Below are 14,270 nucleotides of genomic sequence, written 5' to 3'. Positions count from 1 at the left end.
ACACTGCAGGGGAGGAAAGTGTTTGAATTCTTCTCCATGCCTGTCCTGATACAGTTCATTATCAACCCTTCTCAACTAATGCAACCTGCATTTTTAAGAGCCTATGCATTAAATGCATAGATGAATTTAATCTATATAATTTGCATCTATCTAGTTTGCTCCTGAAAACCAAATGATCCTGCAACAACTTTTAAATCATAGGCTAGACAGGATTTTCACACTTTCTTCTGATTTCTACCTCATAATGTGCACAGTGCTGGCCAATATGAGTTAATTTCCTGTAATATGCTTTCGGTTCTTCTATCTCAAAGGAAAAACAGAAGTAAAGGAGAGAACTTTATTTTCTCCAGTCTAACCCCTGTGATGGTGCATTTCTGCTCTTCTCTCTGCGTTTACAAATCTTCTGTAACTGCGGGCCAAGAATGTAACTTTTTAAAATCTCAAAACGTCAGAGATTTTACTACTCCCCAAAGGAAAAAGAAGTCATATTTTCCCATAACCAACACCAGTTTGGAAATGTTCACAGTAAACCACACAATAGATACTTCCGAAGTACCATTTTTGGCATGGTTCTGCTCTTTCCAGCTTTTCACTTCACAATTACCCAGCCCTCCATCACATAAAAGCAAAGCAATCATGTTGTTCCTGCCACATTCACAATACACACTTTGTGGAAAGGCTGCTTTCTCATAGCCCCCATCTCCTTTCAATATCACCCTGCTTGCTGCATCTCCTAGCCCAAGTGTGTGGAATGTCTGGCTTTTCTGAAGTTGCTGAATTACAGCTCACATCATTCCTAGGCATTGGGCATGCTTGCTGAGACTGATGGGAGTTGTAGTTCAGCGACATCTGGAGGGACAAGGGTTGCCCACACCTGCTGAAGCCCCTGAGCTTTATCCTAGCTAGGGGACTGACTGGCTCAACAATGCCACTTGTGAATTTAAAAAAATTGGTAAAAGTCAAAGAAATATCAGTAGGTCTGCAACTGTAGGAATAATAACCATAAAGGGAACAGGAAGTGGTGCAAATTCCTGCAAGTTTGCTCGTGTTCAGAAGGAACAACAACATTCTGAAACAGGTTAATACTTTCTTGCGCAATAATAATTGTGAACATTCCCGAGCCTTCACCAGTAATCAAAATAGTGGGGTGAGAACAGAACATTGCTGACATAAATACCTTGCTGTGTTGTTTGTAACACTGAACACAAAGACAGTCAATATATGGGCAACTACAGTTATATTAATAAATTGTAACTCATGGTGAATTGATAATAAACCAAGTCTTGCAATGAACTGAAATACCATAGAGTTCAAGCACAATAGAGCACCTGTATTAGCCTAAGAAGCAAATGTCCATGAGCCTAAAACGCAACAAGCCTGCCTTCAGGGCAAATTCTGACAAAATAAAAAGCTGGTACCAATCTTTGGAAACCTGTGGGAAAGTAAAAATGAAACAAAGGGATAAAATCATGGAAGCAGGCTGAAAAAGCTAACAAGATCCAGAGATATTTCTGACATAATGTTCCTGGCTTAACAAACCATAGTGTTTTTTATGCCAGGAACAAGTGTCAGGTCCACTGTGCTACCTATCCTTTGCTCTACCCCTCATGCACCAGATTAATCCTTTAAAAATATAATTTATTTATCCTTTTCCAATTTTATAACAAAGCATACAAATAATGAAACCACATGTGTTTCCATTTGTATACTCCATCAGTTTTATCTGTCAGTCCTCCTTGGTTGGAGCTTTTTCTTCTTTCCATTTCTGAGCGTAAATAATCATAAGTCATTGTTGCATACATAATAAACTTTTTCCCCTGACATGTGGGTATCGCTTGACCTATTATTCCCAAAAGTAAAGCTTCTGTTTTTTAAAATAAAAGATACCTCAAACACCCCCCCAGTTCATTATAAATCATTTCCCAAAAAGCTTTCACGATCTTACATAACCACCACATATGGCAAAAGGTACCCTCTTTTTCCTTAGACTTCCAGCACCTATCCATGCACCAGACTGAATCTGGTCTGCTATTCCATTAAATCATAAACTGAATTGCACTTCAGTGCTGGTTGATTCATCAGGATCTGAAACCACAGTTTGATTGTGGCTTCTGATCATGTCTTATAGAAAAAGTGAAATTAAACTAGTTTTCTGTTTTAGGCATAATAATGGGGAACTAGTTTAAAGAGACCAGAATCAAAGTACTGAAGCTGGCTTGCACGGGGAAGAAGCTAGCAGATTGGGATTGGGGAAGCACACAGGACCACTCATTCCCAACTAAGTCACGTATTTTATGTTCAATTTGGCCTAAAAACTCAAAACACACAGAGAAAAATATGCAGATCTCACTTATGGAAATTGTAGAAATAAGATCAATTTGATTTAAAACAGTCCCGAATACGTACATTGGCTAAGTAATAAGCCCTTTCGACAGGGTGCCCTCCCTTAGCTTCATTTCTAATTACAGTACTCATGTAGAAGCTGGCCAAAGTATATGTGTGGAAAGCAATACAATGAGGTAGTTTTGCCCCCATTTCCAAGAACCTAGCCCCCAAGTACCATCAAATGTTGAAACAATGCAGATGAAAAGATTTGTATCATGCTAATGCTTTCTGTCAAAATCGACAATGGACAACAGATGGCCCAACCGGTAAGCCTAGACAGCTATTATCTAGGGTAAATGCAGCTAAAATGGTGGCAAAAAGAATTGTTGCTAGGGAAGAAAACAGGGAAGGAAGAGCATCTGTTCTACACGTTCACATATATATCGTATTTTAATACTGTAGTCCTTTAGGAGTACACAGAAATGTGGCCTATGGTTTCCAACTATGGTTTGCAGAAAAACATGCTTCACGTGGACTGGATGCAGTGGGGGAAGTAATGCTTACAACAAACCAGGACGTCAGCGGGGGGGGGGGGAGGGATATCAGAGTACATGAAAGAAGGATGGAGAGGGAGCACAGAAGCCCCAGGCTAAGGTCTAAACCATCATCGCTGAAATACCTTGTAGTTTACAGTAGTTTTGCACAACGTGGAGCTTGCATGCAGTCCGCCTGCTGCCTCCCCCTCAGCTGTAGAGTGGCATCCTGAGGAGGAGGCAGCGCTTTCAGACAGCACGGAGCCTGCAGACACCCAAGCTACCACGTCACTCCCAGGAGACATGTGGCTCAGGTGCACTGCAGGCCCAAGTGCCCACTGCCCCCTAGCTATGCCTCTGATAAGGCACACCTTGAAAAGCGTGCATAACTCTTAAGCAGCCAGTGCATGTGGCTACACTGCAAATGAAAACATTTCATTTACTTATTTAAGGCATTTCTTCCATACCTTTTTATTTGCCCAGGCCTACCAGCTCTGCCTTGCTTATTGGCTTTTATTGGTTTTAACACCTTATTTGTATGTTATTTATAACAGTGTTCCAAATTACTGGTGCCATAACGTGAAAAACCTTGGTTTGCACAGAAACTGAATGAATATGAGTTAGCTGTGGGACAGTTAGGATGATTCAGCCACATGACGGTTGTGCTCTGGTAGGTGTATAATGCATTATAGGCCATTAGGACTTTATACACTAATATCTTGAACTTTGTAAATGTACCGGAAGCCAGTGTAGAGCTTTTAGCATCTGTGCAATACGCTAATGTGGACCACAGAACTCTACATTACAGAACTCTACATTAGCTGAAATTTCCAAACCACCCCAAATGTAGCCTCACATTGAGCGCATTCCAATAGTACAGTGTAGAGGTTACTAAAGCCTCCATCACTAAGACCAAGCTATCCCTGTCAAGGAACAGGTGTAGATAGTATATGTGCCGGAAAAAGCACTGACAATGATGGGTTTAAGAGTACTCCCAAGGTTGAGTGCAAACCTATCAAGAATAGGCAACCTGCGAATTTCTCAAACTTAGCAACCGCTTATCCATAAAGCTTCCATCTTAACAAGATTAAGCTTCAGATTACTGGCCCTCATCCAGCCCATCACTGACTCGAGCCATGTTGGTACAGAACTTGCATCGTCTCAATTGATTTCAGATGTGGCAGTGTAGAGCTGAGTGTCTTCAGTATACAGTTTTAAACTGAAAAGCAGCATCTAAACATTTTTTAATAACAACAACCACAACATACACCTCAACACAAGGTTTCCAAAATGCTGATAGGGCAGGGAAGAAGGGACAATATTATTGCTTATCATTGTAGGTGTCCCTGTACAACTCTATTCAACAGAGCAACCACAACAGAAACAAATGCTAGGAGAATAACTATTTTGTGAGTGGCTAGGAAATGCTCTCTCTGTCTTTCTGCAAAGTGAAGACCTTGAGGAAGTATTTAAGACTGGGAAACAACTGCACACATAATAAGAGCAAGAGCAAGCCAATGGCCCATCTAGTCCAACATTCTGTTTTCACAGTGGCCACTCAGAAACCTGTGAGAAACTCGCAAGCGGGATATGAGCACAGGCGCACTCTCTCCTCTGTGGCCTCCAGCAACTGGTATTAGGAAACATTATAGCATTCAGTGACTTAATGCACGGCCATCTTGTTGAAAGACCCCACATCAACTTAAAACTGCAGTTCACTGACTACTGGTAAGATGTGGTGCTTTTTCAGATATTTCGGAAGATCACAATAAAAATAATGGGCTTGTGCGTCTTATTCATAACTATATGTTCCGTTTCACTGACCCCATTTTCAGGACCAACAAGAGTCAGTTAAGAATAGTCAAGTCTTCATTTAAATGTCTAAACAGTATTAAACTACAGAAAGGATAGAGTTTAAATTGATAAGTCTTTCAAGCAGTCTCCCGGATAGCATCCATAACATGAGGCAATGTTCCCAAACAAGCAAGTCTGAACAGTGGCCTGACCAGTTTACTGGGAGTAAATTCCATTGAGCTCAATGGGGCTTACTTTTGAGTCAGCAGGTATAGGATTGGACTGTTATTGTTACTACTCGAGTATATACAAAAGGTACGTGTTGGGCTAACCTAATCCAAAATCCTCCAAATATTAAGCATGAATGTTTCAGAAATGAGTCAGAGTTTCAGCTCTCATCTACAAAACAGTCTATTCCAATAGAACAATTCTTTGTGAAATGAAGATTTTTTTTAAAAAAAATGAAAAAAGAGAAATCTGATGTGATCTCTAGATTAGTTGTAGAGATTGGGTAATTATTACTACCAGATTTATCCTAGATTAGTTACGGTAATCTAATTTGTTTTGGACTGTGCTCCTTTCTTCTTCGCCTTAAGGAGGTGAAATAACATGTTTTTAAAATTGTATTATGACAACACCCTTTATATGACACACCCTTAGCTACCACATTGATGTTATTCCACACCAGTGCCCACACTTACACAGTTCAACAGAACTCTAAGGAGTTGATCTAATCTGACCTGACATAATTAGCATGCTAGCAAAGCTGTGTTTTTTATTTATTTACAGTAGCCTACCAGTCCAGGATACAGATGGCAATGGGAGGTACTTATGCAGTATTCTGGTTGCTGATCATAAGGGTGCCTATATGTTTTCCTCCATATGGTAAGAAGAAGCTTGGGAAGGGAGTGACAGCTGGAGAACAACACGCAGGGAGAAGGGTACAAAACAACAAATCTTTCCCAGCATCATGGCTCTCTTACCCAGAAGAGCCTGATCCATCAGATAACTTAGAGCCTCACTCTGGTGTTGTGTTTTGCTGTCAGATTTTCTCTCTCTAATATGATTCCCTTGAGAGCAGAATCCATTAACACAGTATGTTATGGGTGCATTCAGTTTATTTACACGTGTGAACCAAACCATCCACCTACACACAGCACATACAACACTTTGCAATTGAGCCAGTCCACACGTTCAACAGTCAGTGGTCTAATGGTGACGTATAGCGACGTGGCATCAAGCGGCTATAAGAGTAGGGGCCCTAAATGTTTCCTGGGTTGGATGGGTAAACAGGTCCCTTATGGTACCAGTGGCGTAGCGTGGGGGGTGCAGGGGGGGCCGGCCGCACCGGGCGCAACATCTGGGGGTTAGGGTTAGGGGGCGCAAATCCACGGGTTAGGGGGCGCAAATTACTTGCCTTGCCCCGGGTGCTGACAACCCACGCTACGCCACTGTATGGTACTGCTGAATCTTAGCCATACGAAGCTAAATGCATTGAACGGGATCTGTTACGTGGGCCCCAATGTATGCATGCACGTTGCCTAAGGGCCTTTCTCGGTCCCTTCCTCACACACCCAAGAGATCACGAACAAAGCAGCATTGTCCCTACGCATGGAAGGGCGAGGAGCAGAGGCTTGTGCCACGACTTCAGAGAGGCAAACGGACAGAGGTGCCGCGCGATGCACGAGACAATGCCTCCGCCAGCCCGGCAACAACCGACCTCTCCAGAGAAGCAGGAAAGCATGCGAAGAAGACCCCGCGTAGCCTATATGCAACCCTTCCTCCGGGGAGCCAGGCGGCAGCAGAAACGAATACAACCGCGCGGGCGACACGTGCCCCCAGGACAGGCGCCGGAGCCGGCCTCCGCTCCTACGAAGGGGAGCTCGGCGGCGCGTCGGCCCCGGAGCGCATCTTCTGCGCGTGCTGCAGCCGACCAGGCCCCTCCTCGGAGCCCCGACCCGCTCCTCCATTTTCTGACTCCGAGGCTCCAGACACGCGCGCCTCCTTTCCCTCACGCCGGCAACACACACAGTTCATTCTCCCTTCCACCCACAGCTGACGCTTCCGCACACAAACACACGCGCCACAGCCCAGTCATAATAATCAGCCTCCCGGAGCAGCTGCTGCGGCGCCTGCCCGCCGCCCCTCCCTACCTCGCTGACGATGGTGGAGAGGTAGGGCTCTCGGCTGTACTCCCAGCCGTCCAGGCACTTCTCCTGCTCCACCTGGCTGAGGTTGACGTCCCGCCCGGGCACCAGGTTGCGGGCGGAGAAGTTGGCCAGGGCCTCCAGGCTGTAGCGGCGGCAGCGCTGCGGGACCTGCCGCCCGCCGCGCTCCTCCAGCGGGATGCTGGCGTTGAGCCACTCGAGGCTCAGGTTGGCGCTGGCCGGCACCCGGCACCGGTGCTCGGGGGTGCCGGCCAAGAAGACGGCGGACATGCCGTTGAAGCCGTTGGGGATGATGCTGGCGCTGAGCAGGAAGAAGATGAGGCGCTGGAAGGGGCCCCACTCGCCCAGGAAGGCGATGATGTCGTCGTAATCTCGCATGGCGGCGGCGGGAGGCTGACAGAGACGCAGCAGCGGAGCGCACACCGCCGAGTGGGTATGAGGCAGCGGGAGCCGCGCTGCGCTCTCTTGACTGGCTCTGTCATCTCTCCGGAGGTGGGGTCTTCCCCCGGCGGACTCCGCCTTTCCCGAGCACACCCCCTTCGCCTGGGCGACCGGCGCTAACTGGTCCCGACCGAGATAACCTTCGCTGGGGCTGCGAGCGGGTTCCCGCCGCTGGAGGGAGGCGCCGGCGACGAGCCCGCCCCAAGGCGTTCCGCTGCCTCGCGGCGCCCGGGCCTTTGGGCGGGAAAAGCAATCTGGAGGAGGCTGCCACCCAGGGGGGCTAGGGGTGGACTGAGGCAGAGAGCGCCACACGAGAACTAAGGCCCTGGTTTTCGCTGCCCAGTGGGCTGCTGGTCGCGCTGTTTCCAGAAGCAAAAATAACTTCTGTGAGGAATTTATTAAGAGAAAGGTGGCCAAGCACCGTGCAAAGAACTTTAAAACACTTTCTTGAAAGGGGTGTCGTTCTAAAGATGCTAATCTAATGTTCATTTTCAAAAATTACGGCACCTCACCTTGTATGACAGGGCATAGATATCAACCTTCCCCTTTTTTTGCGGGAAATTCCCTTATTCCAGCGCTGTTTCTCGCTGCTATCCCAGATTGTTAGATATCCCGTAGACTGTCCCTGGGACAGGTGAGGCTGCTGATCCCTTATTTTGATATCTTATTTTCAAATCTGAAAGTTGACAGCTATGTAACAGGGTGGTGGGTTTTTTTAATGACCCAAGGATAAAGTACTCTTGAGTATGCAGGGTGCATTTCTTTTGTGAACCTTATTTTCTTTGTCCTGAATATGTCCAGCGAAGGGATGACCACTTGGAGGAGTGCAGAGAGAAGAAACGCCAATAGTGAAACTGGACGCCTTCATCTGCCCCAGCTGCAATGAAACATGTCTCTCTTGTTTTGGTCTCTACAGCCACAGCAAGCCCTGCAACCTTCCAAAAGTTTGACTTCACCCTTAAAGGTGTATTCCTCCATTGTCTCCCAAGACAGATGGATGCCAACTGAACAGGCAGGCCTTTTGTTTATTTATTATTACAGTTATATTTCACCTTTCCTCCAATAAGCTCAAAGTGGCATATATCTCCCATTTTGTACTCGCAACACATACACTCAGGCTAAAAAGCAGTGGCCAGCTCAAGGGAGCTTCATGGTTAAATCAGGATTTGAACCCTGGTCTTCCAGCTCCTAGTTCAACACTCTAACCACTTCACCACATTCACATACAGTCGTACCTCCGCTTATGTATCCCTCTGGTTACGTAAACTTCAGGATGCGAATGCGGCAAACCTGGGAGTATTTTTCCAGGTTTCGCCGCATGCGCAGAAGCGCTAAATCGCGCACATGCGCAGAACCAGCACCTCCAGTTGCGGATCCCTTGGGACATGGCCAGACCTCCGGAACAGATCCCGTTCGCAACCGGAGGTACCACTGTACTATGAAATATGGTATCCTTATCCTTAGTAAAATTAGCATGATGGAATGGGACTTCCCTATTTTCATCAGAGAAATGTTGGAGGGTATGGTGCAGCTACCAGTGCCACCTGCAGGTGGCACAGTGGTGGTGAGTGTCCCATGGGTGGTGGTGGTGGTGGTGGTGTGACAGAGCAGGGTGGCACTTCCTGTTTTGCCTCAAGTGGTGAAATGAAATGTAATACCCCTGACCTCAGGATTCATGAATTTACAGCTGTCAGTTCTGACGGAAGGCAGGCAAGGACCAACAGACCAGGTGGGGCTTGCTAGCTTGGGGTTTCCCTGAATTTATGACAAATCCTATATCGGTAGTTATTTTTGGACTCATGGAGAGCACAACATGGAATTTGAAAACACTGGTGGTGGCTGGCTTGCCTAAGATGATATTATTATTATTATTTAAATTTGTATACTGCCCTATACCCACAGATCTCAGGATCGTTCACAACATAAAAATTATAATATGAAAAACACAAAATACATAATAAAAACAAAAACAAAGACAACCCAATAATCCTCTCTTCCACATCACATTTTAAAAGGGCCTTGGATGTCAATCAGCCCAAAGCCTGGTTAAAGAGGCCTAAGATAAAGGAGTCTTTTCACATATAGACCAACAGAGAATAAAAGAATGAGAACATTCTTTAACTTCTCTGCCTACTTGTGAACTAATGATCAAGAGTGCACAAACAAATATTTAAACAAGTTACAGAAGACAGCCTGAAGATGCAAATACATTGGAAATTTGTGAACAGTTCACTGGAATCAGTCCCCTCCAAGAGTATACAGCTAGATCTGCCTTCCCCAGCACTTTCATGTGAAGGCTAAGAATACTGTATTAATGTTTTCCTTTTTATTTATCATCAAGCAAGCATTACCATAGCTGTTCTTTGCATTAACTGCTTTTGATGCCCATAATTCCCATACAATGCTGGGACCTCACAGCAATAAATGGTTCCCAAGACTGAAGTGTTATGGTAGGCTATGACACTGTAAAGTGTGCTGTCCTGCACACGTTTGCCTAGGGCACAAATGTATGACATATTATCCTCCCAAGCACCAAGATGATTATCTTAAAGCAAGACATCACAGGTAAAGTAATTATCTCAGAAAAAGACATTTGGTTTAGAAGAGCATAATTTAGAATCAGGTATGACATTTGAAGGTGATTCTGGAACCAGTCATTCTCCTGAGTGATCATGCAGTAGTGGAGTGCCCCCTTTGCTAGTTCTAGTTGGTTCCCTTTTTGTGAAAAGCCTGGCCTAACTTCATTCATTCTCCTGTTCTAGTCACCTCCAGGTTGCATTATTGCAATACATCTGGGGATGTTAAGAAAGACAGTTAAGAAAATTAAATGGGTTCAGACTGCTACCACCATAATATTAAGTGAAGCCGGAAGGTCACAATTATAACTCTCCTAAAAAAGAGAGAGAGAATTATAACATCTGCTCTGGTTTTCAGACATAATTTAAGGTGCTGTGTTTTATCTTTAGGGCACAGGAATAATCTCTGCCCATATTAAACTGCCTCCTCCTTTAAGTCACATTGCTCTTGAACCATGTCACAAAAATAGATTATTTCCGAATAGCACACTGGGTCTTGTATTCCCAGTTGTTCCTCCCTTAATCTGGTAGTTTTATGTTGCTTCATGCCAAAACAGTGTGATGATGTAGGTCTGTCATATATTTTCCAACTCCTGGTATGTAGACCTTCCCAAAATCATATCTGGTATTATTAATCTAACTGGTTGTTTGTTTGTCCTGCTCATGGACTGAGCCCTGCTCGGTATTCTCCCCACAGTCTAAAGTGTGGTGGATGGACATAAAATAAATAACAGGGCCTTTTCTGTGTCTCTCTTGGAGCATTCTGAACAAAGCACACGAAACAACAGCCTGGTGGTCTTCATAAATAGCTTCAGAATCCCATTTCACCAATGAGATAAAATGAAGATGTCTAGAACAGTTTAAACACTACTTTTCAGGCAATATCCAGATTACAAGAACAGTTGAATATATGACATAGTTTGGTTAGTGAATTTATTGTACGCTTGAGTAAATCAAAAGGAAAGGTGTAATATTTACAAGTCCACTCCATATTTCTTATAAATATAGTATCATAAGCAGTTCCAAATTAGGTTTTAATTATGACTCAGTATCTTCAGAGAATCATAGAGTTGGAAGGCACCGTGAGGGTCATCTAGTCCAACCCCCTGCAATGCAGGAATCTTTTTGCCCAATGTGGGGCTCGAACCCATGACTGTGAAATTATGAGTCTCATGCTCTTAATAACTGAGCTATCCCACGGCCTATATACCAGATATAATGGGTCAGGCAGCCATGAAATATTCTTACTATTGAGTATATTTATTAATATTTATTAAAATTTAAGACCTCACTCTACACATTTGTTTAAAATACAGTTGTTTTTAATAAAAATAAGACTTTGGCCTAGATTCAGCTAACTCTGCATTCTAGTAGAAGTCAGTCCAAGGGCTCCTGCTAATGCAACAGGGCTTTTCTTCTCCTCCTCCTGTCCACGCATTTCTCCAAATTCACTTGGGAGAGTCAGAAGAACCCTCAACACAGCATGCAGGGGAGGAGAGAGGAGATTGTTCCTCTTGGCAAACAGAAATGCTTGCGCCAAATGATTAGAAGACGGTGATGCTGAATTTCTCCCATTACCTTTAACTTTTATCTGCATTTTCCTGGGTCTTTCACCTATCAGCTGACTCACATCAAGCAATTATAGGCTTGCGTTGGGAGATAGGGTTATTGCTGTCCCAGCCCCTGTAACCTTTGCTGGAAATGCTGTGTAATAGAGAAGGAATGGAACTCTCTGAACTAAAGATAACAAGATTTTTCTTTCTTTCTTTAAAGGCCAGGCCAGCAATTCTTTCTTTCCTCTGGCAAGAAACTGCTCTTGTTAATGAGTGGGTATGTAATGGTCTTCAGAAGTCATGTTGTGTGTGTGCTTGCCAAGAGCAGAAGGAGAGATGAGGGTTCAAGCAGACAGAAGCTTTTGCTGCCTCACTTGTAAGGACGGCCAGGTTTCCAGCAAGCGGAGAGGAGGTACAAATGTTAACAGGAAGCACACTTTTGAGATTGTAACATGTCAAGCAAGTTAATGCACTCTATACAATATCCTATAATTTCTACGGGTAGCATATACAAGAAGTTGAACACAACTTGTTTAAACACATAACAGTATATTTCTTGGAGAAAGGTCATAGTACACTAAGGTACTTGTGTAGACTCACTGGCCTTCCATTTTCACTTACAAAAAAGTGAATTTAAGCAAGGTTCTCCAGACCTTGCTTTAATTATGAAAATGGAGGCCAGTAGGTCTACATAAGTACCTTAGTGGGCTATGGCCTTTCTCCAAGAAATATACTGTTATGTGCATTTGGATCTAATATGCATTCTGCTGTTTCTGAACAGCTGGATTTGGCAGATGGTCTTAGATGAGTGACTTCACTTAATTACAAAGAGAGGACAAAATCCTCAGGACAGCAGTCTGCTTACAAATGAAGACCAAAGATTTTAAGCTCTACTAGACAGCTTGCCTTTCTGTGTACATACTGTATATATTTACTGTGGTACCTCTGGATGCAAACGGGATCCGTTCCGGAGCCTCGTTCTCATTCTGAAGCGAACACAACCCATGTTTGCGCGGGTCGTGACTCACTGCTTCTTCGCATGCGTGTGACGTCATTTTGAGCGTCTGCATGCGCGAGTGGCGAAACCCAGAAGTAACGCATTCTGTTACTTCTGGGTTGCTGTGGAGCGCAACCTGAAAACACTCAACCTGTAGCTACTTCAACCTGAGGTATGACTGTATTCAATGAAAGTAGAATGATTCTAGAGAGAGAAAGAGAGTGTAAGGTGTGTTATAGGAATTCTAAGGTCTCAGATATAGAATAAATGTTGATAATTGCACAACAAAAATACACATACATAAGTATATAAACCACACGTCTAAAATTGTACAGGAGAGCAATCCAAAATCCATCTTGGATCTCCTGAAGACTCTAAATATTTCCTCTGCCTCCTAAATCCCCCTTGCCTGTGAACAGGTAGGTAGATAGCAATCCTCTCCTCTATCTATGAACCTCCTTTGTATTAATTGTCATTATCTTCTCAGATGCTCTGCATTGAGGGATGTCTGACCGGCATCCTGATCATATCAAATGCTAATGTTTTGTGTAAACTGTGTCTGGAACTATGTAAAGCTTGCTAAATCCTCAGGAATATCACACCTTGGCCTGTTTGAGCCACAGTAACCTCACCTTGTGTGTGATATAATTTCTGAATGTTTGTAGAGGGGATGTGCTTCTTCTCTACGACAAAATGCAAACCCTTAAAAGTGATGTTTCTTCTTGGTTCTGGGTCTCTCTTGCCTCCTTGCAAGGAGTGGAGGGAACTCTGTTGCAACAGAAAAATAAAGATCTGTCTTGCTTTCACTTTATCCTGCCTCGATCCATCCATTCATCTCTCACTGATCATGGACTTCGGGGACTCAGTCCCTTGGGGAATTGGGGAGCAAAAGCCAACCACCCCTATTTTTTCTATATCAGTGCAGGTTTCAACAGCAGCACTCCACCCTTTTCAAAAGGAGACTCCCTTAATGTGAACAAAGTTATCCTAAGGGCACTTTACGCATAAAAGATCTTAAGTGTACACTTAAAAACTGTAAAGGAGCTAATTGCATATCATGCACAAATATGTGTTAGCACTAATGTCTTTTTTTTAAAAAAGCAAATCTAGACATGTAGACATTCCCATTTCCAGGAAGGAGGGCTGGGTCAAACCTGGAAAAAAGTACCCATGAAGAAGCAGACATAAACATGATCAACAGGGAGATTCCCAAGTTATTTAGAGCAGGAACCAAAGCCTTTCATATTGTGCTGCCTAATCACTATACCCTTAAAGCACAATTGAAGTATATTCTTTCCCCCAAGAGCCCTGCACTTTACCCATCACAGAATTATAATTCCCAGCAACCCTTAACAAACTACAGCACCCAGAATTCACGTGTGTGTTTCAGATGTGTTTTATAAGTGCAATGAGTACACAGCAACTGCATGACTTGTTTCCACGCGTTGACATAACCAAAGCAATGTTTATGTTGCCCTTGGTGCGACTAACAAATGTTAATCAAGGTAGAAGTTTTGCCCACACTGTTGGCAACAGAAAAAATATGTACAAGTAGGATGCAGTTCCTAGCCTCAGCACAGGCTGTGTCTCTTTCTAGTCAGCTAAACTGATTTCCTTTAATGTAAATCACTGTTGCCCTTTTTAAATAACCTGTAAACAACTTGTAAAGATAAAATACTTTGCTGTGAAAGAAAAATTGACAGCAGGTTGAATGTGACTTGAGATAAATGGGATGGTATGGAGGAGGTGAAAAGATAATGGAAGGCCAGACCATGGGGGGAAAGGCTTTTCGTTAGGGGAGGCAAAACCTCAGTTAGCCATGTATTTTTATTGATTTTTTGGGGAAAAGCTGTCCCTCCCTGTCCCCCCTTGACTACGCCCAT

The 14,270-nt window shown here is 43.9% G+C and overlaps 1 protein-coding gene and 1 long non-coding RNA gene across 2 annotated transcripts in view; one reads left to right on the top strand and one right to left on the bottom strand.

The window, feature by feature from the left end:
- Nucleotides 1-7,852, bottom strand: part of LOC308582444 (solute carrier family 22 member 4-like) — a 50,878-nt gene extending 43,026 nt beyond the window's left edge. Inside the window, exon 1 of the mRNA XM_081185570.1 lies at nucleotides 6,806-7,852. Within this exon, the coding sequence (XP_081041696.1) occupies nucleotides 6,806-7,750 (945 nt within the window). The 5' untranslated portion in view covers nucleotides 7,751-7,852. The remainder of the gene's footprint in view (nucleotides 1-6,805) is intronic.
- On the top strand, nucleotides 7,805-13,198 carry LOC308582498. Its single transcript, XR_014005704.1, has 2 exons — nucleotides 7,805-7,895; nucleotides 8,063-13,198. It is a non-coding gene; the product is annotated as an uncharacterized lncRNA (long non-coding RNA).
- Nucleotides 13,199-14,270: the final 1,072 nt, after the last annotated feature.

The sequence above is a fragment of the Podarcis bocagei genome (genome assembly GCF_964188305.1).
Source record: "Podarcis bocagei genome assembly, chromosome: 2".
Taxonomy (NCBI): domain Eukaryota; kingdom Metazoa; phylum Chordata; class Lepidosauria; order Squamata; family Lacertidae; genus Podarcis; species Podarcis bocagei.
The sequence above is the reverse complement of the archived record's forward strand: the minus strand, read 5'-3'. Positions and strand labels throughout refer to the sequence as shown.